Consider the following 23,057-nt stretch of genomic DNA (forward strand, 5'->3'; position numbering starts at 1 on the left):
TAGCTCGAAACTATCTGCAAGGTTTGATTCATGCTCCAGATTCGCTTTACAACGCAAACTTTCATGGTTTAGGGCGAAGCGACTATTCTTCTTATTAATAAAAGCTATCTAACTTGAAATTCGATGACCATGCCTCATCGTATTAAAACCATCCTTGAACCATTCTCGTATACATTCAACACCTGTCCGATGAATCTGATCCTTTGACAATATGATCCAAGACGGAGTCACACGCTCCAGTCTGCAGTACGCATCATATATCATGTCACTCGCCGATTTCCCCAACATCCCCTGCGTATCGTATAATTTCACAAACTCTTTCGGCGCCCACCAAGGAGACTGCGAGGATAACACAACCGTGCGCTTTTTCCTCAACCGGTTTCTTCCTTTAGCGACTGCTTCCATTCTGACCACGTTCATGAAGACGCAGATGTCTTCTGCTTTGTTAAGTCCAAACTCTTCCCACTCGAGAGACCAAACTGCATATTTCTCTAGCTCTCTGGCGATTTCCCATTGATTTCCTTTTGAGAATGCTGCGTAGATGAACGCTTCGTGCTGGAACATCTTCGCATCGTGTGTATTATAGATAACCTGAGCGCGACGTTTACTAGCTTCTCTCGTAGCGATCAACTGAAGAACTTGCCACTCTGGGCCACGGTATGTGAGATGAAGGTCGAAGGTCTCTTTCCAACTGTCCCATGACATGCCCCATCTTCTGCAAAGGTTCTTGACCCTGTCTCTAGACATGGTGGTGTCGATGGTAGCTTGTGCGATGTCTCTGAGACTCCGTTTGCTGAATTTCATGTCCATAGCTCTTAGCTTAGGTAAAATAGGATCCATCAAATCCCAGAACAAAGGTTTGTTGCGCTGCAGTATGGCGAGATGAATGGGTGTGAGACCCCTCTTATCTCGCTGCGTGACCAGTCCCGGCGCGACATGGCGGTAGAAAGTAAGTATGAGGCTGATCACCTCTGTATCACCATTCTGAACAAGGAAGTGCATCAAAGGGAGTCCAAGTATGTGTCCGTTGTCTTTGCACGTAATTTCCTGGAACAAAGTAGCCCAGCCATCAATCCATTCACTTGCATGGGATCCTAGGCTGTCAGGAAATCCCACGAAGACGATAGCTCTCTCGATATCTCTTCGACTGAGTACAAGCCTCAAAAGTTGTATCCGAAAAGGATCTTGCTTTTCTTGAGAGAGAATCGATTCGAGTAACTTCCATCGTGCCTGCATGGAGCGGGGACCAAGGCCAAGTTTGATCAAAGCTGCAAAGATGCGTAGATCTTTCTGACCTTTTCTCACCGCCTCAAGCAGAGGGGATCCGTCCAGGTCTTCGTGCCTCCATATAGAATGTCCGTGTTCATTTGGTGTCAGGAATCTGTCAATGAAGAGCCGTGCAGTCGCGATAAGGTTGTAAAGACGACAGTCCCCTTCAACCTCAGGGAAGAGATTCTCGAACCAGCCCTTTTTGGTGGGTACTGCCAGAGAGTCTATGGCCTTGCGCGCCCCAGAAGACATATTTAGAAGGTAGTCAACGATGAAGCTACAGTGTAGTGATGAAGCCAAGATCAAGGGCGGGGGAGCGTCTCCGTAGCTCAAGTACACGTCAGCACCAGCTTCTACCAGAGCTTTGACAGTACGAAGACACTTGCAGCGTATGGCAACCTGAAGCGGAGTCCCGTAGAGTTCTATACCAAATGGCAGAAGCCAGCTTCTAGCAGTCATGATACCATTGATATCAATGCCCAGGCCCTGCAGGTCGCGTATGATGGAAACCCTCACCTCGTCCCGAGCTTCGAGACTTGCAAGATAATGCAATGGAGACTCCCCAGTCTCTGTCTCAAGTTGCGGGCACACGTCAGAGCTCTGTTCAGAGAATATGTGTCGTATCAGTTTGATAAGGTACTGAATCAACGCCCATTGTCCATGTCTCGCAGCTGTTACGAGAAGACGAAGATAGAATTGCCCTTGGCTTCTGTAACTAGTATCCTCAAACAGAGAATCTTGTGGTGCGAGTAGTTGTTCCTTTCCTAAATATGACTCCAGACCAAGGCTAGCGCAGACTTCCAGAAAGGGTGCGGCAGTGTTGGGAGATAGTAGGGTAGGGTACTGAACGTTGACATTGCAGAGGAGGACACCATAGTGCTTCGCTCTAATGGCTATATCCCTTATACCATTCTCTGCTCTTAGCCAGCCGTATTCTGTTCGTCCATCTCCCAACTGTGCAGTGAACTCTCTCTCGATAGTATATAGAGCAGCCCTACCGTTCCAATAATGTAGATAGACAGGGAACCCGAAGTTTGTATCGTAATTGGCTTTTTCTGGCTCATTGTTTCGTGCTCTTAGGTCCTGGAATGATCTGATCCTTCGAATAACCGCATGAACTGAGCCTCGGCTTGTGTGACCGGAATTCTCGCGCTCAGGCTTGGAGTCGTCTAGACCGGGAAGATGGCCACGATAGGTCTCGAGTATCCAAAGCGCATCGATAGACCCCAACCTGGAGGCTTCGACTAGGTGACGAACGGCTGACGGGATACTTCGGGGAACTCCATAGCCCTCGGTATAGCAGCGGGCCATGAGAAAGTGGAACTCAGCGTGGTTTGGTTGTCGAGGATTGGATAAGTTGTCCTGGAGTTCGCCGACAAACTGGCTTTTAGATAACCAAGGCTCCTTCTGCCATGGGTCGAAGTCCTATTCATTGTCAGCTTGTTCAGTATGATGCTCTTGAGAGGCATACCCAGACATTAATCCTCTCCAAAGATGAGTCAGCTGAGCTCTGCACAATGTTGGCCCTGCCCATATATCGGAAGTCAGACAACAGTCCATAAAATGGTTGCTCATCATATGCTCCTGGAATACCTCACCTGTCACTGTAGTCTAACGTTGTTGCGATTGTCGCAAGATCTTTTCGATAGGCTGGATTATCTTTAAGCGTCATTTCGAAGACATTGTAGAACAAATTCACATCTACACTCAAGGAACGACCAAACTTTGAACACAGAAAGGACAAAGCGAGGTTGAGAAGTCCATTCTTTGGCTGTCGTTGTAGGAATCGCTCTCGTCGTGACGTTCCCTCAGTCTCGGGCTCTCCACCAATCCAGGCTGGGTTGATATACTCTTCGCCGTCAGCTAAAATCTCCCAGAACAACAGTCCGTATGAGAACGATTCACAGCGGATCAACTCATGTGATGCCACGTGTGCATGTCGATCACGGACTTCTGGCGCGTTGTAGAGAACCGTTCCAGGATATGTCGTCTGCCGACGGAGCGAGAGCCCGAAAACAGAGTGACTAAAGTCTGCGACTTTCGCTACCCAAGCTCCGGGTATTCTTGAATCTGGGAAAACGAGTGTGTTGATGAGTTTTATATCCCCATGAGCAATGTCGGCGGCGTGAAGCGCATGAAGTCCTGAAGCAATGTCGATAGCGAAGTGTCGTTTCACCGTGTTCGAGAGGTTCTGATTGCGATGAAGAAAGTCTCTCAAAGTTCCTTGCTCGGCGTAATAAGTGAAAAGAACGGGTAATTGATCCTCGCTCCAATCCCAGCCGCGAATATCAATGATGTTGGCGTGATGGCGTAGAAGCGGTTTGCTGACGACTTGAATCTCTTGGAAAGCAATCTTTCCCCCACCAGGATAGTCTTTCCTCGCTTTCTTGACAGCATATAAAGTGTTATTATGTTCATATAATGAGACGTCAAATACACCACCCTTACCAACATGTCCGGCTTTGGTCGATTCTCGGAATAATCTTGGGACATGGGAATTTCGCATTTCTGCAGCCGTGTTCTTGGAGCGATATGGGTCGTCGCCTGGAATGCCGAGTGCGGTCATCCATATTCGCGAATTGGAGGCGCTATTCAACCAGCTCATGGTAACATCTAGAGCATAAAAGAGTGATAATCGAGACAAGTGTTGATACAAGCCATCAAAAACTTGGCATACGATGAGCTGTACGACTAAGATGAGTGATTTAAAGGTTAAAGAACGTTAATGGGGCAGTTTAAGGTGACAGCCAGAGCCTGAAACAAGAGGCGAAGTGTAAGGCAGATTACAGCCATATCTTCTACGGCATGGCCTAATGATTCAATCACAGACGCTCTTTCAAGCCAATGTCTCTAAGTAAGACTCCAGCGCTGTGCTGTTGGCTAATCTAAGCCCGATGGCTGTGCCACTCCCACCAATTGAAGGCGTTGAAATGCCAATAGTTTTAACGGCTGAGGAGCTAGCCGCATTAACCCTGAAAAGCTGAAGTTCTAAGCGCTGTGGTGACGTTACCTCTCGTCTCGCCAGAGTGCAACAATCATTAAAAGGCTGTTTTCGCAAAATTAGATACGAATATTACACTTGCTCACCTTGTACTATCGGAGAACATCCAATATGTCACTGGAGTGCGTTGGCGTTGCTCTTGCAGTAGCAGATATCGTTCATACTTTAACAGTTTATCTTGTCCAAGGACTAAGCGACACTTCTAATTTTGGATCGGATCTGGAGTCAACACGTCTCGCATTGAGCACACAAGCCAACACGTTCAAAGACATAAAAACCCTACTTTTCGGACCCAGCGGCTCACAAGACCAAGGCATATTCGCCCAGTTTGACACACAAACACAATTAGACATCATAAGTATCCTGCGACATTTCCGAACTTCACTAGAGTCGCAATACACGTTAGTCAACAGGAAATATGGCGCTACGACTCCGAGCCTTGGAATAGTTCTCGACCCCGATAGTGGCTTTGGATCACATCACACATCGACTGTTTTCAAGCGCCTGCAATGGGGTTTCAGCCAGAAGTCCAAAGTTGACAAGATCGTACGTGAGCTCGATTGTTGGAATGGCCGACTGGTACAGATTGTGAAGCTCAAGCTGATCGTTATTGAGCATGCCGCGCGTCAGAACAAACTCGCTTCAGACAATGCATTGGCGTTGTCGGAACAAGTTCAAACGATAGACTTATCGGGAAACCAGGATCCTCTGGGTCTCAAGAAAGATTTGCAGCTAGCTAATCTAGCTTTGGATTACCCCTTGTCAACTCAGCGCAGGCAAGATCTTCAGATCACCGAGCAAGCCAAGATACTCGCATATGAAAACGCAAGAGATGTCATACAGCCTACTGAAAGGCCACAACCACCAAACAACGGATGGCGGCAGCCTTCCCCTATTGCCTTTTCTCGGATCAAACGCAGATTAGTCCAATTCCACGACCAAATCGTGCTACTGGAGTACAAAGACTTCGTTGCAGATGAAGCTGGACAACCTTCTGAAGCTACTCAGGCGCGTATTGCACAGCTGGCAAGAATTCTGAATGAATCTAAACCCGAGCGGTATCGCACTCTTCAATGCAGCGCCTATTACTTTTTCGAGGAACGGTTCACCCTTGCTTTTCCGATCCCATCGTCGCTGAACCCAAAGTATACGACCTTGGCTCAGATACTAGATAGCTATAAAGGCCAGCCGCCAAGTTTGGATGATCGGTTTATCCTAGCACGGAAACTGTGTGCTGCGGTAGCACAGTTGCATACAGTCGGGTGGGTTCATAAATCCATCCGCAGTGATAACATTCTTTTCTTCAATACAACCTCAGAAGATTTGCAAGCGTCCCTGTCATCGTCTGCTAAGACGGCATCAACATCTCCGGGACCAGAGGTCTTTGAGAGCCTCTACCTTTCAGGTTGGGAGTACTCGAGACCAGAGACCGGGTTATCTTCTGTTCGTTCTGGATCGGAAGATATTGACGAAAACATCTACCGCCACCCAGATCAATGGGGTCTGCCCACAATTCGATTCAACCGCAACCATGATATCTACTCCCTTGGGGTAATTCTTCTCGAGATCAGCCGCTGGAAACGGGCCATTAACTTTCATCCATCGCGGTTCCGGAACTGTGAGGTCGCCAATGTCGTCCGGAATTACTTTATCCAAGAAGCCAACAATACCAAGACGAGTGGTAGCATGGGATATCGCTATCAGGGAATTATCCTCAAGTGCTTACAGGGCACCTTTGATCCGCCAGATGTTGGCGCAGACTTGGAAATAGTGCAGGATGATCACGTCCAGCTTGATTTCAACATTGACTTTGAGAATGAGACTTTTTATCATCAAGTGATTGAGATTTTAGACGAGATTGTTCTCCATCTATAGCTTAAATTCTTAGCTCTTCTCGATTTTCCCTTACTTTCTCTTACTTTATCATGACTTGCGTAGTTTTACATAATAAACTTGTCCAACTTGGAACACGGTCACCCGGCTTTCTAAAAGGTGATCTTTTACTCTGTTTTATACAACGCCAAGATGTCGTCCGCCTTTCTGTTCGCCGCGACATCTAGCGCTGTCTGACCTTCCATGTCCTCTGCCATAGGATCTAATCCTTTACCCACCAAGAACTGGAACCTGGCTATCCGTCCAGTCGAACATTCCTGGCCCGCCACAACATGAAGCAAAGCCTCTCCCCTTGCATTAACAACCGACCAGTCCACTCCCATCTCGTCAAAGATCGCCCAAATCTTCGGCTCCATTTCCTCCGCAATCTGATTTTTAAGTTCCTTTGTGACCTTCCATCTATCACCGCCCCATTTCTTAGACAGAGCATGTTTCTCTTCATCCATCTTCGCCCAGGTAAGATCAACCTTAAAGCTGCTCGCACGGAAGTAGCCGAACACAGGTGTTTCTCCCGCTTTATTCTGTGCGTTGATGTCTGCTCCCTTAGAGAGCAGTAACTCAATTGTTTTCTTGACAAAGCCCTGCCAAACTGCATCACCGTAGTAGTCCACGACGAGAAGGAATGGTCTTCTGAAGAGGATGTGAAGCGGTGTATCGCCATTGGCATCTCTGACCATAACGTCGACTCCCGCGGAGATTAAAAGGTTGACCCCGTCTCTCGGGTTGCCTGGCTTTTGGCAATCTATCGCATATTGAAGTGGGGTTCTGCCATCTTCGTCGAACTGGTACTGAAGGTCTGGCGCTAAAGCGATGATATTTTGAACAAGATCGTTTGCGCAAAGGTCGGCAGATACAAGATGCAGGACATTTCTGCCGGTCCCGTCGCTGTAACAAAGGTCGGCACCTCTTTCGATTAGTATTCGTGCCGCCTTTGCGTCTCCAACTTCCAAAGCAGTTTGGATCAATGGAACGCCGACCTCATCTTGAAGATTGATATCGAGTAGTGGGTGCCGAAGAATTAAGTCGAGGTACACATTCCGCTTGCCGTGCGTCATATAAGGGCTAGATCCTTTTCTTTCCAATATTCGATGAGCTATGGTCGTTTGAGGGTAGCGAGAGTTTGGATCGGCGCCATGTTCGAGTAACAGATTGACTATACGACTGCAAGCTGGTCGGCTTGTTATCGCAAGATCGAGAGGATACAGCTCATGGCGCGAGTTGGGATCTTGTCTCTCCGGCTTCATATGTCGTCCATCTACTGAGCGCCAGGCAGGCATTTCCTTCCCGACTTTGCGAGCGTTTGGATCGGCACCCGAAGAAAGCATTGACCGTATTGTGTCGACGTCTCTGGCCAGGACGGCATCGATGAGACTGGCGTAATCGACGGCGACGACATCGTCTATCGGCTTATCCAGCGCGTCTGAGGGCATTGAATGATGTTTATCAATGATATGTAAAATAATCATTAGTTAGGAGAGGCACAGTAACATACTTTAAACTACTACGCCGAACTTAATATCATTTACACCTACCAAATTGGGCAATGTCCAATCTGACAACAGTGGTCGGACCACCTTAGTGCTTAGGCAGAAGTTCACTAAAGAGATTCTTCACATGTTAATATTTGTATAATTCCTTGTATCATGAGGAGAGCGAGAAATCTTGCTCGAGAATAAGAGTTAGCGTGGCGGTTGACCAAACGATAGTCTCCTTATTTCTGGCATTTATAAAATCATCATGAGGCCTTCTCTCATTCAACGCCCCATCAACATAGTTAATCGTCTAAATATTCCAATATCTCAGTAGCGCTACGCTCGGGGATTTTATCCTTCGTGTAAACAGTGGCCTTCGCCAGTGTCTTGTTGCTTGAGTGATTCAAGAAGTATTTGTTGTAGCTTAACTCTCGACCTCTGCGTTCCTCCATGATCTGAAGGGCCTCATCGATGTCTTCGCACGGAAGGATGAGAAAGACCCCCTTATAAGGGGAAATCAGTTCCGTAACATGATCTAGTTCCTCCTTTTTTTCGAAGATGGAATGCCCCGCTCCAAAGTCGAGTATCTTGCCGTAAAACCTATCCCCAGGCTTCAGAGCATTTTGCAAGATATACACAACAGCTCTGTATTCAAACTACTTCCAATATTTCAAGAGAGCCTCCACGCCTTCTTGTTCATATAGTTTGTTTGCATGAGAATCATCGTAGTTGAATGGTGCATAAAGCTCCTTCCGGTGTCGATCGAGACTGAATAGTTCTCTGTCGAGTTTCTCTGCGAGCGCTTTTCCAATAGTAGTTTTTCCAGCACCTTCAGGGCCGATTAAGATAATTGTTGGGCAGGGTTTGGCTGACATGACGTCAATTCATAGCGTGACTTATATGATTGAATTATCAAGTATCAATTAATCTTGACTAAATATGAAGTATACACAGAAAGCAAGCAGTTATAAGTATTATAGACGAGACAAACAGTTGTCAGAAATTCCTTTGCGAGGCATCACGGGTAAGACGGCTTTTCTTCTGTAAGCAAGTGAGTCATAAGTCTGGGTTTAATTGGCATCTTGATAAGATGCCGGTATCCGAATAACAACATCTTGAAGTATTTGCTCTCGGCATAATACGAGAGCATTGACCTGACATTCTCTGAAAGCTTTTCACATTCTACAGCAGGTCTATGTAAATTGCTGCTTCTAAGCCTGCCATGCCAAAACAGAGGATCTTCAGTTAGGCAGAATGCGGGGTAAGCTCCAGCACAGTGGCAACCAGGAGCGGAACTAATATGCGGCCTTCAAAAGTAGGGCCGCTTATACGCGAAGATAAACTCCACATCGTGTTACACTGTGCGCACCCCTGTAGGCTTTGGCTCTTCATTCCGTACTGTGCAAAGCAAATCCAAGTGGGTTTGACGGAGATTGTCTGCCTTCGCGTCGAAATGCTTGCATTCTTATCGTCACTTAAACAAGACTGGATGCATGGGGAGTGCTCAACCTCGCCACACAGCGTAGAGAAATACTTCAATCACCTTTAACATGTCGTCAAAACCATTCCCCCCTCCCAATGGGATGACCTCCTTCTGGCGCTCCTCTCCAGGATCGCTTGATAATCACCGATCAACGGAAGAACTGCCCTCTCTATGCGATATTGTCATCATTGGCGCCGGATACTCTGGCGGTTCACTCGTGACACATATGCTATCGCAAACTGAGTCAAAAGACAAGTCAATCGTCGTCTTGGAAGCCCGGCAACTATGCTCTGGCGCCACAGGGCGAAATGGTTTGTTCATCTCTCGTGTACATCAATTCTCATTCTTATTCTTTATAGGAGGGCACATCAAACCCGATGTCTACAACTTGTGCTCAAGGATGGCTTCAAATTATGGTATTCAGGCGGGGGCTGAGATTGCCGAATTCGAGCTCGCCAATGTTGAAGCTGTCAAGAATTTTATTCTAGACAACAACGTGGATTGCGATTTGATGATCACTCAGGCCGTTGATGTGCAGTTATCAGAAGACCACAACGCGACACTCAAGGCTGGATATGATAAGCTTGTCAACGCTGGTGTAAGCGCGACAAAAAGGGCATTCTATGTCGATAGCAAATATGCTGAAACAGTAAGCATCACTCGTGATCCTCATCTTGAGCATTCGTCTGGGTTCTGCATAAAGTGTTCTAACTTCAGGGCTAGGTCTCGGGCATCAAAGGCGCAAAGGGTGCTTTCAAGTACACCACCGGCCATCTCTGGCCGTACAAACTCATCCACCACATGTTCGCCGAAGGTCTAAAGCACAAGAATCTGAACCTGCAGACCAACACTCCTGTGATAGCTATTCCTGCAGCCCCAGATCCTGATGGAAGCTGGAGTGTCACTACAAGTCGCGGTGTTATCAAGGCCCGGAAAGTCATCATGGCCACCAACGCTTACACCGCCGCTCTTCTTCCCGAGTATCACGAGAAGATCATTCCCTACCGCGCGATTTGCAGCCGAATTGTTGCACCGAATCCCCCTCTCTTGGCAGACTCTTACGCCATTCGATTTGGTCTTACGGACTTTGACTATCTCATTCCTCGACCTGACGGTAGCATCATTGTTGGAGGCGCAAGATCAGCTTACTTCAGACACACAGAAGATTGGTACGGTATTGTTGACGATACGAAGGTAATCGATAGAGCAAAGGATTACTTTGAAGGGTACATGCAGCGACACTTCCGTGGGTGGGAAAGCAGCGGAGCGCGTACTGATCAGGTCTGGACTGGCAGTAAGCTCCCCTCTATTCTTGGTCCCTGTTCATATCTTGCTAACCAAGTCCTTTACGTTTAGTTATGGGCTACTCATCAGACGGGCTTCCCCGCATCGGCCGTGTGCCCGGACGAAAGAATATGTTTCTCATGGGCGGTTTCACCGGTCATGGAATGCCTCAGGTCTTTCTGACTGCCAAGGGAATTAGTCGTATGGTCCTAGAAGATCTAGCGTACTCCGAGACCGGAATTCCAAGACTTTTCGAGGAGTCGGAAAGGAGGCTAAAGAGCGACGAGAACTTCTTGAGGGATATGATTGATGCGCAGCCAAGCCTGGCTAAAATATAGCTGATGATAGCGCAGCAGGCCAAGACGAGGGGGAGGCATTTAGTTGGTCGTAACAAAGTAATAAACAGAAATCATTAATGCTGCAGTAACTCCTTATCTTTTTCTACTGTGTAAGTGTAAGTGGAGACACTACATATGACATCTTGTGTCTCCATTTACCTGCTTACTTGAGCTAGCGCCGTGGGGATTTTGTCTCCGTCAACCTACCCTTTTCGGCAACAGGGGTGACCGGGATATAGGGTATCATATTGTTTTCGCATCATGATACCGAGATATCGTATAAGGTTATTCAATAGTTGCATCACTGGTCACTCAATCTCTTCTACCTAATGGTCTCGACCTCATAGCTGAGGGGAACTCATGAGAAGGAATGCAGCATCAGGAGGATTAGAATGAGTGGTCTGTCGAGGATCGGTTTGTGTTAAACTCGCTGTCCTATGAATGGAATCCTTCTTGATATATGCCGAACCTACCCCTCGCTCTGTGCTGTCTAAAGTTCATAGCCACCAGGGCTAATCGCTATTCCGGATGATCAAGTCGTCAGTTCAGCTGTGTCATTGCTGGAGATTAAGTTGTAGTTATAGTCAGTCTAGCAGTAGATGAGAAAGGTATGCGTAGCGGCTCAAACGTCTGCTTCTTGTCTCAAAGTACTCTCAATAGACAGTAACTTCTCTCAGCCCTTTTGCCAAAGACGCCAGTAATGTATACAGTAACTATCCCTATATCTTAACTCTATAATTCCATTATAGTAAAATAGCTATAGATCTAATAGTCTTCTATCTTAAAAAAGAGCATTAATAAAACAATAAGATAACAATAATAAGTATCAAAACTATAGGAATTCCTTATTTTTAGATATAACTCTCTTTACATGCTCTTCTATATCTTTTGGCAGCGTGAGACCATACTCACCCTTAGCATAACTAAAGCAGAATTCCACAAGGCCGTGACATGCATGTTTAGACCCAACATACGACCTACCCTTGTACTCTAACGCTTCTAGCTCATAGAAGTAGGCCTCATTAACTTCAAAGAATTGATGTACCACGGCTTCTGTAGGCTTTTGGTTATTCTTAAAGAAAGCCGAAGCAACACATATCTTAAGCACTGCCGCGCCCCCTTTTGTCTGCACGACCTTGTTTTCCTTCTTTGCTACAAGCTCCGGCTGTTTTCCTGGCTCAATATCTTTAGATTCCATAAGCTCAGAAGCAGGAAGCTTATCAGTCTTCTCATTCTTATGGTCTGGAGTCTCGATGAGTTGGAGGTCGTAGAGCGCCAGCAGCTCATCGAAACGTTCCATTATAACGACAACAGGGAGGCGCTGCTTGCGTATCGCTGCCGTCACATCCTCGCGGTGCACCCGCATCTGCTCCTTGGCCTCAGTCTTATCCTTCAGAGACGCAATGCATTTCTCGGAGCAGAACTTTTGTTGCAGATACGCGATTAGCACTGCAACGGAGCGTGAGCGCCCAGATTTACAGTGAATCAAGATATTCCTCCCCTCGCCACTATGCCGCTTAATAAAAGCATTAGTCTCATCGAAGTGGTCGATCAGATTTGAGTTGGCATTGTCCTCGAGTGGAATAATGAGTGGGTACTTCACGACGCTGTTGCTGCTTGTCATGCCATTCTCGTCAGGGAAAAACCTTTGCAGCCCGTAGGAGATGTCGTTCTTGTCCCATGCTAGTGAGTCCTTAGGATGAATGGCAATAACCGCCTGGATATCATTTTTCTCAAGGATCCTCTCGTTAAGCGCATGGTTCATGCCCCCGATAAAAATGCTGCCGGATCCCGTAAGATCTGGGTGAACAATGCGCGTCATATCCGTGATGTCGTTCCGAGTCCATTCACGGATCTCGTGCCAGAACTTATGATGCAGAAAGCCGAGGTCGTCATTCGACGCAAGATTGTCGAGTGCCTGATATGTGGTCGGCTCGTTGGAGGGGTTATGGGTAAATAGCTCGCTCCACTCTGTCGATGGGGTCTGCTTGGCGGTACTGTGCATCATGGTTGGAAATGAAGACCGGGGAGGAGAAAAGTAAACAGAAATGAGGTGTGTATCAGAGAGAAGAGACTCAGACCTGTAGTTTGGAAGCTTATTCGCGAGGGTTGCAGTCTGGGCGGATGCCGTAACTGTAGAAAAATAATAATTAGAATGAGAGTGGGACGTGTTACACGCTGATTGGTTAGAGTGTTATATTACTATATGGAGTTTTCAACTTGCCTTAGTCTTTTATATTCTTTTTTAAAAGAAAATAACTTTTAGTATGTCAAGTTACTTTATTTATTTTATTACATAAACCCATTTAAGAAAAGCAACAAGTGAATTTATTCATTTATGCAATTTCCACTAACTTGTCATCTAGCTATGTCCCCGTAGATGCTAATCTTCTGTCTAACATATCTTGATATCTTCACCATTGCAGATACTCAGGACTCCTGTATTTGCTGGTCCTGCTGTTGAAGAGCTACTAGCTCTCGTTCGGCCTTGGTAACCGGCTCTTTGGGCAGAAGCTCAAAGTACCATGGCGCAACAATCGCGATGACACATCCGAAGCCGCAGGTAGCTGTCAGGGTAGCAAAGCCCACCAAATGCTGAGGAGCGTTGGCGCTGGGCCAGAGGTAGCTTCCATAGATGATGGCCAAGTGGCCAAAAGAGTTGACAAATGCGATGGCGATGGAACGCTTCTGGTCGGGGAAAGGGATCGACTCGCTTGTCCAGTTGAGCATGAGAGGTAGACCGGTGTAGAGTCCGGCGACGAGCAGACACATCATGACATATTTGGCGATGGCAGAGTGGACGAACGCCGAGATAATGCATGCGACGGCGGCCAGACCGTAAAGACCGCAGCTATGCCATCTTCTGTCTTGAAGTTTGTCTGAAGTCCAAGACAGAGCCAACTGGCACACGGCGCCGGTAATCCAGATGGGGACGGTCATCCACTGTGCAGTGACTTTTGTGTAGCCCATTGTCTTGAGAATGGTCGGAACAAAGTATGAGATGGACATTCCAAGGATGACGATACTGTAGGCAATGAGGAAGAACCACGTCTTTCCATCAGTCACAACAGCCTTGAACGCTTGCCATGAGGTCATACGACGGGTCGTGCTGCCGACACTGACTTGTCGATCGACGAGAATTCGAATCTGAGCAAGGCGGCGCTCATCGGGAGAGAAGTAGCGGGCGTTGCGGGGATAGTCTGGCAGGAGAAAGTATAGACCGAAACCACAGAAGACGGTGAGGGCGCCTTCGACGATGAAAAGCCAGCGCCAGCCGGGAATGCCTCGGACTCCTTCAAGAGCTTTGACGATAGCACCGGCCATTATGCCACCCAAAGCGGGGGCGATGCAGCCAGATGTGTAAAAGATACAGAATCGCTTGCCTATGAGAGTGTTAGCAGATTATAAGCGTCGTGATATGGCTGATGCTTACCAATCTCTTTCTTAGTATACCAGCATGTCAAGAGGTAGATGGCACCGGGGAAAAGACCAGCCTCAATACAACCGAGGAAGAATCGTCCGGCAAGGAAGCCCTTGTAGTTCTTGGCTTGTGAGAGGGCAATGACGATGCAGCCCCAGACCCAGACGATAGTTGGAAGGTAAATCGATGGGCGGCATTTGTTCATGATCATGTTGGAGGGGACTTCGCAGAGGAAGTAGCCAACGAAGAACAGGTACACAAGGAGCGAGTAATCTAACGTCTTCTTGTCAGCCGATATGATGATTGGATGTTAAAGCTAGAAGCTTACCGTTGTCTTTCATGTTAAGACTCTCACTCATGCCAGCTGCATTTGCATTCGCCTACGCAAGTCAGTCGTTGCTCATAAGTCACGATCTTGACCAGTAGACTTACAATATTTCCACGATCCAAGTACGCAAGGACATACATCCACCAGAGGCAAGGAAGAAGAGTAAAGTCGATTTTGCGAACAAGGCGTCTTTCCTCCAATGTATCAGGCACATAGTTTGCCAAAGCGATGGTCAGCTCCTCGTCATCAGCCAGAGCATCTCCAGCCTTGATAATCTCGCCATCTGCAAGGTCTTTGGAGACACGTTGCTCCGGGGCAGGCTTGTCCTCGATTTTATGCTCCATCATAATCGAAGTGTAACTTTAGAAGAGGGGGATGATCGAACGCAGCAGACGAGTCAGAAAGATGATATGTCGGGGACCATGTAGCATTATATCTCAATGATCAGCAATCGGGATAGTTTCCCGATCACCGAACATGTTTCGCGATAAAAGACTCGCCTATTGTTTAGTTCATTCCTCTTGATGATAAGCATCGATTCGCTCTGCTCCATACATGCCAAGACTGAAGGATGACTCGTGAGCACAAGGAATCCTTGTACAGTGCGGAACTATAGTGCGGGGTATTCGCTGCTAAGCTTGTTGAGGAAGGGAAACTAAAAGCAACAGATAAGCATAAAATGTGCCGGAGTACAGATATATGACCCGGCTACCATGACTCCATGATGTAAGCTTAAAAGCTAACGGCCGTGGGATGAGAGACAAAGAGATAATAATTACTTAGTTATAGTGAATGGTTAGTAGAGCCTGGCCAGAATAACTCACTGTGATTGGCTCATTGGCTGTAGGGTATCGTTTATCACGAGTTAAGATAATGACTATGCTGTTTACTAAATCTTTATTAAAACACAACTGGACATTTTAAGTGATGTTCTCCTAGTGCCTATTTTCGTGCTCTTTGTACTTCCTGGATTATTTGATACCGACTTCAGCCCAACTCTGGCTAGATAATGATTATGTGGCGCAATCATTATTAAGGCACCTTGAAATTTTGTCCCGTTGATCATCTGTAAGATCTGTAGTATTTTGCGAAGAATGTCATCAGCATTAGTGTAGGCATTTCACATTCTCTCCCATCTATTACTGCAAACTTTAAGGTGGCCACGCCTGCTATCGTGTATACTTACGAGATTAGGCGGTAGATGACGCAGTCAACTTCGGGACGGGCCGGTGCACATGGGACGGCGTTTTGGTTATCCAATTAGCTCTTGTTGTGGATTCGGTATTGGGTCGTGGCTATTTTAAGCCCGTTTCATGAGGTAAAGAAAAGTCCTTCGAATCCAATAATCGAAATACATGCAGATGGAGATTTCAGCCGTGCACGTGATGAACCAACATCATGCTGCAGCCAGCCCCTCATATCATCCCTGTGAGCTCTTTTCCTGCAGTCAAGTCGAGTCACATCATATCATGACAAGCAAGATGGCTTCAACACAACCTCCGAAAGACCGCAATAGCTTCCGAGTGGCAATTGTGTGTGCTCTACCTCGTGAGGCTGATGCCGTCACGCTACTCTTTGACGAATTTTGGGACGAGATAAGTGATCCTTACGGCCGAGAGGACTCAGACACGAACACCTACATCACTGGACGCATTGGGCGACACAACGTCGTCCTGGTAACTTTACCTGGCCCGGGTACAAACAACGCGGCAGCTGGAGCTGCCTACCTCACCTTAAGTTACCGTAATCTCAAGCTCGCACTACTCGTCGGCACCTGCGGCGGTATGCCACGCATCAACGACATGGATGCCTATCTTGGCGATGTAGTTATAAGTAAGACTATCATCCAGTATGACTTCGGCAGACTTTACCCGGGCCACTTTATCATCAAAGACGCACCCGAGGATAGGATTGGAAGAGCAAATAAGGATATACGAACCATGCTGGCATCATTCGAAATGGAATTTATGAGGAAGCGTCTGAAAATAGCTGCTACAAGCCACCTAAGCCATTTGCAAGAGGTTGCGAAGGAACAAGACCGGAAAGCCGAGTATCAATACCCAGGAACAAAACAGGACCGGCTATTCCCCCCGGATTATTCTCACAATCACAGAAAGTCATGCAGCGTGTGTAGCGATGACTCTAACGTCTTCTGTGAAGCAGCTTTCAAATACTCATGTATAGAGGCTGGATGCGACCTATCCAAGTTGATTCCCCGAGATCGTGAAGACGATCTTCCTGAAGGCGCAGATTTCACACCAGAAATATTCATCGGGCGACTCGGTTCAGCGAATCAAGTTGTGAAAAGTGGCGTTGATAGAGATGAACTCGCCGCCAGACATGATCTTGATGCCTTCGAAATGGAAGGAGCTGGTATATGGGATGAGATCCCCACAATGATAATTAAAGGAATATCTGGTTATGCGGATAGTCACAGGAATGAGGCTTGGAAAGACTTTGCAGCCGCTACAGCAGCCTCTGTGGCTAAAGCAATCCTTGGACGATATCCAAGCGGTAATAGTGTTCAGCCTTCGGCCCCTGTCAGCGGTATGTTTTGGTTCTTTTTTATGATACAAAGCTGATCTCCAGTAGGACAACAGGACTTGAACGAGCGTAGCGTCGCTAGTAACTCGCTTTTAAATGCAACATGGAGCAACCAGGGCCATATCGCAGGGGACTTGACATATATGCCTGGGCCGGTTCAGCTGCCTGGAGAGAGCAACGCTACCAATCCTTCTCGCTTTCTATTGGAGCAGTAGTACTGGGTATCCATGAGAAAGACTTCAAGAATTAGCGTGCATGCTCTTGGTAAAGCTTATGTTGTGAAAGGGCATACTGTGTTCGCTGTTATAAAAGCTGTCTACGGTTTAGTCATACGGCTTTCAATTCTTCCTCCTGCTGTTGTTTTGGTGGCTAGCCTTGACCAGAGCTCGCATGACTCACTTATGGTTGAAGGCTGAAGCCCTGAATATTTTAATGGGAGCGAATACTGTATCTAACAGCTAGGATAGCTTTTCTTATCATATCATCCATCTATGGGACATCACTTCCTTGCAAGAGGACAGGGCCGGGCCAGGTTTCAGCCATGTACGATATCCAATTTATATATACGTTGAAGTACTAACACGATCCACCCTCTCATCATCTCCTATACTTCCATAATATGTACCAAACACTCCACATCCAAACCGGCCCCTCCAATCAAGATATCAAGCTCAAGTGTCCCTCATCTGTCTAGTTCCCGACATACTTGACAGTGACAGAGTTGCTGGTGATAGAACCAACAGCCTGAACAGTCTGACCCTGGTCAGGAGAGATATCAATGATCTGAGCACCAGAAGGACCAGAAGTACCCTTGGTTCCAGAAACAACAGCATTTGTGAAAGTGACAGTGCCAAAGTTGGCAAGGTCAACCTGGCTACCACCCTCCTGGAAAGCCTCAACAATCCACTCAGCGTTGGTCTCGCAAAGAGTAGAAGGAGTGTTGGTGAAGCTGTGAGTGACCTTCTGGTTGGTGGTCAAGTTCTCAAGGGTAGCAACACCCTTGGTCTTGGAGGAAGCATCAACAGTCATGCGAATCTTATCGCCGACGGAGACGTCAAAGTTGCTGAAGCTGTAGGCATAGTCGGGGATCCACTCATACCAAGCATCGAAAGATCCATCAGCATAGAAGGAGATACCGGTCTGTAGAATGGCAGTCTGGCAGGTATCGCCATCGATGCCGACCCAGGCAGAAGCAGCAGCGCCGTCGGCACCGCTGACCTCAGGGACGGTGATGGTGCCCTGGACTTTGTTGTACCCGCTTCCGATTTGGACTGCTCCGGCCCAGTTGCCAGAGTACTGGTCGTTCTTGGTACGAGCCTCGGAGTCAAGAGACCAGAGTCTCTGGTTGGGGTGAGAGCTGTACTTGGCTCGGCGGGCAGAGCGAGGGACAACAGGGGAAGTGTCCCTGGGAGTGAGCTTGGTGCCAGGAGCAGCGAGGGCAAGGCTGGCGGCAGCGAGGAAGAGAGTGAACTTCATGATGATGGTTGAGTTGGGAGTGTTGGGCTTGAGTAGATGAGATGAGCTTGATTGTTTCTGATGCTTCTGGATATTCTTTTTCTCTTGGCATTTCTCAGACTTATATAGATTTTTACTCTATAGTATTTCCTATGTGATTTACTATCTATTCCATTAATCCAAATGCACTATTCCTCAAAGCGAAGGTCCTTAACTTCTGATATCCTCTTTGCCGTACTTCCGTATAATCAGCTGCGAAGCCCATGAGTATCTTGAGCGCGGAATAATCCATCACATCTCTATAGCTGCAGTTTCGCAAAACCTCCTACCTGTTCTGGAAATTTCACCATTAGCCCCAGTAGTCGTGTCTATCGGGCTTTATACCACTTGCCTATCTGAAAGGGACCTTTTATAATACCGCTATCACTGATGCAGCCTGGCTTCCGAATGTGGGCACATCTTGGGCTTGATGTGAAATGATTGGAGAGATGTCGAGTCTAAGGCCTGCTTGTAATCAAGCTTGATCTGGTTAATGCGCCGAGGCCGGATGGAAACCGGCATCTCTTACAGCTGTCTGCGGGAGTTGGCGTGATATGCCGTATGAAATGACAGGGGTCCCAATCTCCCGATAACTGCTACGTAACAAGTAATTACACTGTATCTAGGATGTCAATACATATAAAGACCTTCATGACTTATAAAGAGTAGATTTAGGCATTTAACTTAGGTTTTAAAAGATGAACAAAGACCCTGATGATCTTTTGATCTTGACACGACAGTTACATGCATGAACAGACATGCTATTCTGTTATCAGTCGCGATCGGCGCTAAAATCGGCATCTTTATGCCGTGCAACTGCTTCACAATAATTGTCCGTTACAAACACGGCAATGATATGCAACAACCCATTTACTACAGCTAGGTATCAACGATGAACTTTTGTCGCTGCTAAAGATTTCTTATCACATGGGTCTATGCTTTGGTGTTGCGCTATTTTACAAGATCAGTTTTCACAACGGGGACAATCTTTAGGGACATCCGAACTTCCTAAGGGCAGTCTAGCAATAGATGGTTGCCGAAGACGAGATAAATCTCTTGAACGCACGTATTTTCAAAGTCTCCAAATCATTGTAGTCTATAGAGGCATGTTGCTGGTAAGCGCTGCGTATAGGCGGATCATTCGTCGGAATTGTTCTTGGAGGAATTGACTTTCTCAAATGACCTGGTTATAACGCCTTGACACTGTTGTTTATCGTATTCTCACTATCCCGACGCCATAGGAAGTTCTTTTTCCGGCATTGCCTTTTTCACTCAATGATATAGTATAATATCTTCCTACTGATCCCTAATGGATATCACAGATATCTGGGGATCTAGTGAATATATATGGCCCCTTAGCCTGTTTTCCACAGAAGTACTTGCTCCACAAGACTAAACTCTGGGCAGCTAATATAGATAATATGAACACGATATCTTACACCGGGGAAGTAGCCTTGATATAGTCTTTCAGATGAGACATAAGAGCGGCACCATAGCCTTTCACCTGCTCATCGGATGGGACGGCGGAAAAGGCAATCTCAGTGACATGTCGGGCCCGAATTCGTCGAAATGTGATCCTGCCGATGATCTCTTGGGGCTTCTTTACAATAGCGATGGATCGATAGCTAGGATTATTGATGTAACGTTCGATGTATCTCTTGGTATTTCCGGAAATTGATGTTGGAAGAGGCCTTTGAGAGCGTCAAGAACAAGCATATTCTCTTTTGCTCCATCGTTATGGACCAATCGAAATTCTATCTCGCCATTTCGCTCTGCGATAACAGCGGGCTCAGAAACTGTCAGTCTTCTTCCTATTCATTGGGGCGTCGAATCTAACCTTGTCAGGGACATAATCCCTACTAATTGTATCCTAAGGCTTTAGGCATAGCTCTTGAGACTCGTCGGGACAAACTGTATTGACTGTGGTCTCTGGTTCTCGAGAAGCTGAGCACTTCGCAACGATTGGTGTGCTGCAAGGCGGAGACTCTTTGCTATCCATTTGCAATAATTGACAAAAATGCTTTTATATTCGATGTTTAGAAGTAAAAGAACTAACTAAAAGGCAGTCTGAACTATTTAAATGCTGGTCGGAACTCGCAAGCACCTGGCCAACCATGTGACCATACGGAGTTGTTGGTTACCTAATGTTACATAAACCTGCCTAAGGTTGCCTCAGCTCTTGCATACATTTACCTAGGCTTGCCTAAATCTACCTCAAGTTGCCTTGACTTGTCTTAAGTTGTCTAAACAATTAATCGCTATCGACTCCACTATACTGAGAAACTCTCCCTTTCAGCTCATTTACAGCCCTCGTCATGAACATGATATTCCCAGCACTCGACAAAGCATGTGAAAAACCGGCATTGTACGGATCAGCACCACCTTCAATACCAGAAACATGCGTTCCAAACTTCCCAATTACCTTCAACCACTCTTCAACACCCAGCAACGGCGGATATGACCCCGTGACATCAATGCTCTCAATAATGACCCAGACAAGGCAAAAGACCTGCCCACTCGTCGTTATCACGCCACCGATGTTACCTGCGTATTTACTCCAGCAGCGACCAAGGACTGCAATGCCGCCGAAAGCCCAACTGACGAACCGCGGGACGAAAATGCTATCGTCCTTGAGCTTTTTGGCAATAGTTTCATCGCCCTCTTCGATATCCCAATCGGCAAGCTGCACGAATTGAGTCAACCAAATCGCGAACTTCCCGGCGCCCGAGAGGAGGGTAAACCATACTTGTCCCTCGGGCGTGAAGACGGGGGGGAAGGTAACGGCGTTGTACCAAATGTGCCCGCCTGTTGCAACGGCAACATTGAGGATTTTCCCTGTGATTCCTTCCTTGGGCCTTCGTGAACTCATTTTGGCTCTTTTCGAATTTATCGTCTTTCGAGGCCGGCGTGTTACCGCTACGGCCATTGTTCTGTTGTCAGTACGAGCTGTAACAACGCTCTTTCTGTCCGGTGGCTTCATATCCGGGACAGCCTGTGATGCCGAGATTCCGAATACGGAAGCCTTCTGGGCGAATGCCGATGACTTTTGACCTTCCTGTGACTTCTGTGCCTTTATAGGCAGCATCTCAAGCATAGGCTGTGGCTTGCTTCTCGCAATGCGGGTAACCAACTCCCGCTTGAGCTCGTCCGTGCGAGTGTATGCATCAACACCCTTGATATCCAGAGGATTAGACCCTGTAGTGGTCTTGTAAACAAGGGTAGTCGGGATAGCGATGATAAGGCACACAGCATCGAGTACACTCAATTCATTGCCAGTGAGCAACTCGTAAAGAGGTGAAAGAAGGGGAATGTTGATCTCGGCATTGATCTTATCGGCAAGCTCCAAGAACAAATCGCTCAAAGATCCAAGGATACCAGTGATAAGCGAGGATCCGAAAGCGATGAAGTCTTGAGCAAAGTCAAGTCCGACTTGGGAAATGAGATCTCCAACCGTGACATCTTCCTTACCAAGCAGGGCGAAGATGTTTTTGCCAAGCTGAAGTATGAGGGTCTGAATCTTGGCGACAACATCCTGCAGTCGTTTCCAAAGTCGGTCCCACGTTGACTCCCCTTCTTTTCGTGGCCCAACAGCCGCACCGCGGTGTTTCGCGTGGTAAATACCATATTGACCCTGCGGGCTCTGAACCTGCTTCTGGACTTCGTTGTTTGTGGACTTCAACCGCCGTTCTTGGTTGGTTTTGGCAGAAAGAGGGATGTCCATTATTTCTCGCGGAAGTTTCTCTTGATACTGCTTTAGCATTCCAAGTCCAGCTTGTATCTTTTCAAAGAACGCTTGAGCCTTCTCCTCCAATTGCTGAGTTGAATCAGCAGCTAGGAGAATACCCCGAGTCGCAACATTGACAAGAACGTTCTTGACAGAGATTATATCGTACCATGAGAAGATGAAACCGAGCTTCTGCTTGATCCACTCCCATCCATCCGATATAGCTTCAAAAATAGTCTGAATAGCAGCTGCGGCATGCTGGACTGTTTCGATGACAAAGTTCCAGCCTTCTTTGACTTTCGTGACAAAGAAGTTCCATCCGTCTTCAACCTTTGACCAGAGATAGCATAGAGCTCCCCAGTTGCGATCCGGTGCTTTCAAGGTGCTCTGAGACGCGACAAGAACTGGTGACTTGCCCTCGGATATCTCGTTTTTGGTTTTGACGAGTTTCTTCAGGGTTTTGGCAGCACCTTCAAGTTCCTTGTCTGAAACACCTGCACGGATGAACTTCTTGCCATTGTCGAGCTCCAAACTCTTCAGCTTGTCAGGTGAAGAGATTTCATCAATGGTGGTCCAGACCTTAGACATGGGGTCGATGACCTTCTTTGCTGATATAATGCTAGATCCTGAAGCTTCATTTTGAAGAGTAATAGTTGGTGCAGACAGGGCTTCACTTCTGATGACGATGGTCAAAGCACCTTCTCCATCGGTTTGGACCAGGTCTCCCTTAGAAGACCCTCTGATTGACTTGCCATTAACAATCAGTTCGGTTGGTGCAGAACTTTGTTGTTCTTGGGATTTTGGTT

General features: G+C 47.0%; 10 protein-coding genes across 10 annotated transcripts; 3 read left to right on the forward strand and 7 right to left on the reverse strand.

Moving 5' to 3' along the window:
- Positions 1 to 72: 72 nt before the first annotated feature.
- Positions 73 to 4,010, reverse strand: BKA55DRAFT_118380 (uncharacterized protein). The gene is made up of 3 exons (XM_046184766.1): positions 2,868 to 4,010; positions 2,741 to 2,795; positions 73 to 2,694 (listed from the first exon to the last, which is right to left on the reverse strand). The coding sequence occupies exons 1-3, from the start codon at positions 3,872 to 3,874 to the stop codon at positions 109 to 111; spliced, it is 3,648 nt and encodes a 1,215-aa protein (XP_046046063.1). The 5' UTR covers positions 3,875 to 4,010; the 3' UTR covers positions 73 to 108.
- A 298-nt stretch (positions 4,011 to 4,308) lies between these two features.
- BKA55DRAFT_577243 (uncharacterized protein) lies at positions 4,309 to 6,205 on the forward strand. Its single transcript, XM_046193587.1, has 2 exons — positions 4,309 to 4,816; positions 4,886 to 6,205. Exons 1-2 carry the CDS (start codon positions 4,382 to 4,384, stop codon positions 6,143 to 6,145), a joined length of 1,695 nt encoding a protein of 564 aa, XP_046046064.1. The 5' UTR covers positions 4,309 to 4,381; the 3' UTR covers positions 6,146 to 6,205.
- Positions 6,206 to 6,226: 21 nt separating this feature from the next.
- On the reverse strand, positions 6,227 to 7,639 carry BKA55DRAFT_577244 (ankyrin repeat-containing domain protein). Its single transcript, XM_046193588.1, has one exon. It carries the CDS (start codon positions 7,627 to 7,629, stop codon positions 6,271 to 6,273), a length of 1,359 nt encoding a protein of 452 aa, XP_046046065.1. The 5' UTR covers positions 7,630 to 7,639; the 3' UTR covers positions 6,227 to 6,270.
- Positions 7,640 to 7,907: 268 nt separating this feature from the next.
- Positions 7,908 to 8,831, reverse strand: BKA55DRAFT_577245 (uncharacterized protein). Its single transcript, XM_046193589.1, has one exon. It carries the CDS (start codon positions 8,508 to 8,510, stop codon positions 8,292 to 8,294), a length of 219 nt encoding a protein of 72 aa, XP_046046066.1. The 5' UTR covers positions 8,511 to 8,831; the 3' UTR covers positions 7,908 to 8,291.
- Positions 8,832 to 9,019: 188 nt separating this feature from the next.
- Positions 9,020 to 10,821, forward strand: BKA55DRAFT_577246 (FAD dependent oxidoreductase). The gene is made up of 4 exons (XM_046193590.1): positions 9,020 to 9,429; positions 9,478 to 9,767; positions 9,842 to 10,412; positions 10,475 to 10,821. The coding sequence occupies exons 1-4, from the start codon at positions 9,186 to 9,188 to the stop codon at positions 10,738 to 10,740; spliced, it is 1,371 nt and encodes a 456-aa protein (XP_046046067.1). The 5' UTR covers positions 9,020 to 9,185; the 3' UTR covers positions 10,741 to 10,821.
- A 660-nt stretch (positions 10,822 to 11,481) lies between these two features.
- On the reverse strand, positions 11,482 to 12,869 carry BKA55DRAFT_577247 (protein-tyrosine phosphatase-like protein). The gene has a single exon (XM_046193591.1). It carries the CDS (start codon positions 12,746 to 12,748, stop codon positions 11,573 to 11,575), a length of 1,176 nt encoding a protein of 391 aa, XP_046046068.1. The 5' UTR covers positions 12,749 to 12,869; the 3' UTR covers positions 11,482 to 11,572.
- Positions 12,870 to 13,170: 301 nt separating this feature from the next.
- Positions 13,171 to 14,836, reverse strand: BKA55DRAFT_542860 (major facilitator superfamily domain-containing protein; the record flags this gene model as incomplete). The annotated part of the gene is made up of 4 exons (XM_046190524.1): positions 13,171 to 14,123; positions 14,174 to 14,434; positions 14,490 to 14,541; positions 14,594 to 14,836. The coding sequence occupies 4 exons, from the start codon at positions 14,834 to 14,836 to the stop codon at positions 13,171 to 13,173; spliced, it is 1,509 nt and encodes a 502-aa protein (XP_046046069.1).
- A 1,134-nt stretch (positions 14,837 to 15,970) lies between these two features.
- On the forward strand, positions 15,971 to 17,248 carry BKA55DRAFT_693807 (nucleoside phosphorylase domain-containing protein; the record flags this gene model as incomplete). Its single annotated transcript, XM_046199961.1, has 2 exons — positions 15,971 to 17,036; positions 17,082 to 17,248. 2 exons carry the CDS (start codon positions 15,971 to 15,973, stop codon positions 17,246 to 17,248), a joined length of 1,233 nt encoding a protein of 410 aa, XP_046046070.1.
- Positions 17,249 to 17,618: 370 nt separating this feature from the next.
- BKA55DRAFT_577250 (peptidase A4 family-domain-containing protein) lies at positions 17,619 to 18,569 on the reverse strand. The gene has a single exon (XM_046193592.1). It carries the CDS (start codon positions 18,507 to 18,509, stop codon positions 17,724 to 17,726), a length of 786 nt encoding a protein of 261 aa, XP_046046071.1. The 5' UTR covers positions 18,510 to 18,569; the 3' UTR covers positions 17,619 to 17,723.
- Positions 18,570 to 20,778: 2,209 nt separating this feature from the next.
- BKA55DRAFT_542863 (uncharacterized protein) lies at positions 20,779 to 22,839 on the reverse strand (the record flags this gene model as incomplete). The annotated part of the gene is made up of 1 exon (XM_046190525.1): positions 20,779 to 22,839. One exon carries the CDS (start codon positions 22,837 to 22,839, stop codon positions 20,779 to 20,781), a length of 2,061 nt encoding a protein of 686 aa, XP_046046072.1.
- Between the last annotated feature and the right edge of the window lie 218 nt (positions 22,840 to 23,057).

This window comes from Fusarium redolens (genome assembly GCF_020744475.1).
Source record: "Fusarium redolens strain MPI-CAGE-AT-0023 chromosome Unknown BKA55scaffold_14, whole genome shotgun sequence".
Classification (NCBI taxonomy): Eukaryota; Fungi; Ascomycota; class Sordariomycetes; order Hypocreales; family Nectriaceae; genus Fusarium; species Fusarium redolens.

Excerpts from the sequence above, each read along its gene's own strand:
- BKA55DRAFT_118380 (XM_046184766.1), bottom strand. The coding sequence starts at position 3,874 with ATGAGCTGGTTGAATAGCGCCTCCAATTCGCGAATATGGATGACCGCA. Across the intron at positions 2,796-2,867 it reads ACGTTAGACTACAGTGACAG|GGCCAACATTGTGCAGAGCT; the intron begins GTGAGGTATTCC and ends ATATATGGGCAG. Across the intron at positions 2,695-2,740 it reads TGGAGAGGATTAATGTCTGG|GACTTCGACCCATGGCAGAA; the intron begins GTATGCCTCTCA and ends GACAATGAATAG.
- BKA55DRAFT_577245 (XM_046193589.1), bottom strand. The coding sequence starts at position 8,510 with ATGTCAGCCAAACCCTGCCCAACAATTATCTTAATCGGCCCTGAAGGT.
- BKA55DRAFT_577250 (XM_046193592.1), bottom strand. The coding sequence starts at position 18,509 with ATGAAGTTCACTCTCTTCCTCGCTGCCGCCAGCCTTGCCCTCGCTGCT.
- BKA55DRAFT_577243 (XM_046193587.1), top strand. The coding sequence starts at position 4,382 with ATGTCACTGGAGTGCGTTGGCGTTGCTCTTGCAGTAGCAGATATCGTT. Across the intron at positions 4,817-4,885 it reads AGTCCAAAGTTGACAAGATC|CATGCCGCGCGTCAGAACAA; the intron begins GTACGTGAGCTC and ends ATCGTTATTGAG.
- BKA55DRAFT_577244 (XM_046193588.1), bottom strand. The coding sequence starts at position 7,629 with ATGATTATTTTACATATCATTGATAAACATCATTCAATGCCCTCAGAC.
- BKA55DRAFT_577246 (XM_046193590.1), top strand. The coding sequence starts at position 9,186 with ATGTCGTCAAAACCATTCCCCCCTCCCAATGGGATGACCTCCTTCTGG. Across the intron at positions 9,430-9,477 it reads TGGCGCCACAGGGCGAAATG|GAGGGCACATCAAACCCGAT; the intron begins GTTTGTTCATCT and ends TATTCTTTATAG. Across the intron at positions 10,413-10,474 it reads TGATCAGGTCTGGACTGGCA|TTATGGGCTACTCATCAGAC; the intron begins GTAAGCTCCCCT and ends CTTTACGTTTAG.
- BKA55DRAFT_577247 (XM_046193591.1), bottom strand. The coding sequence starts at position 12,748 with ATGATGCACAGTACCGCCAAGCAGACCCCATCGACAGAGTGGAGCGAG.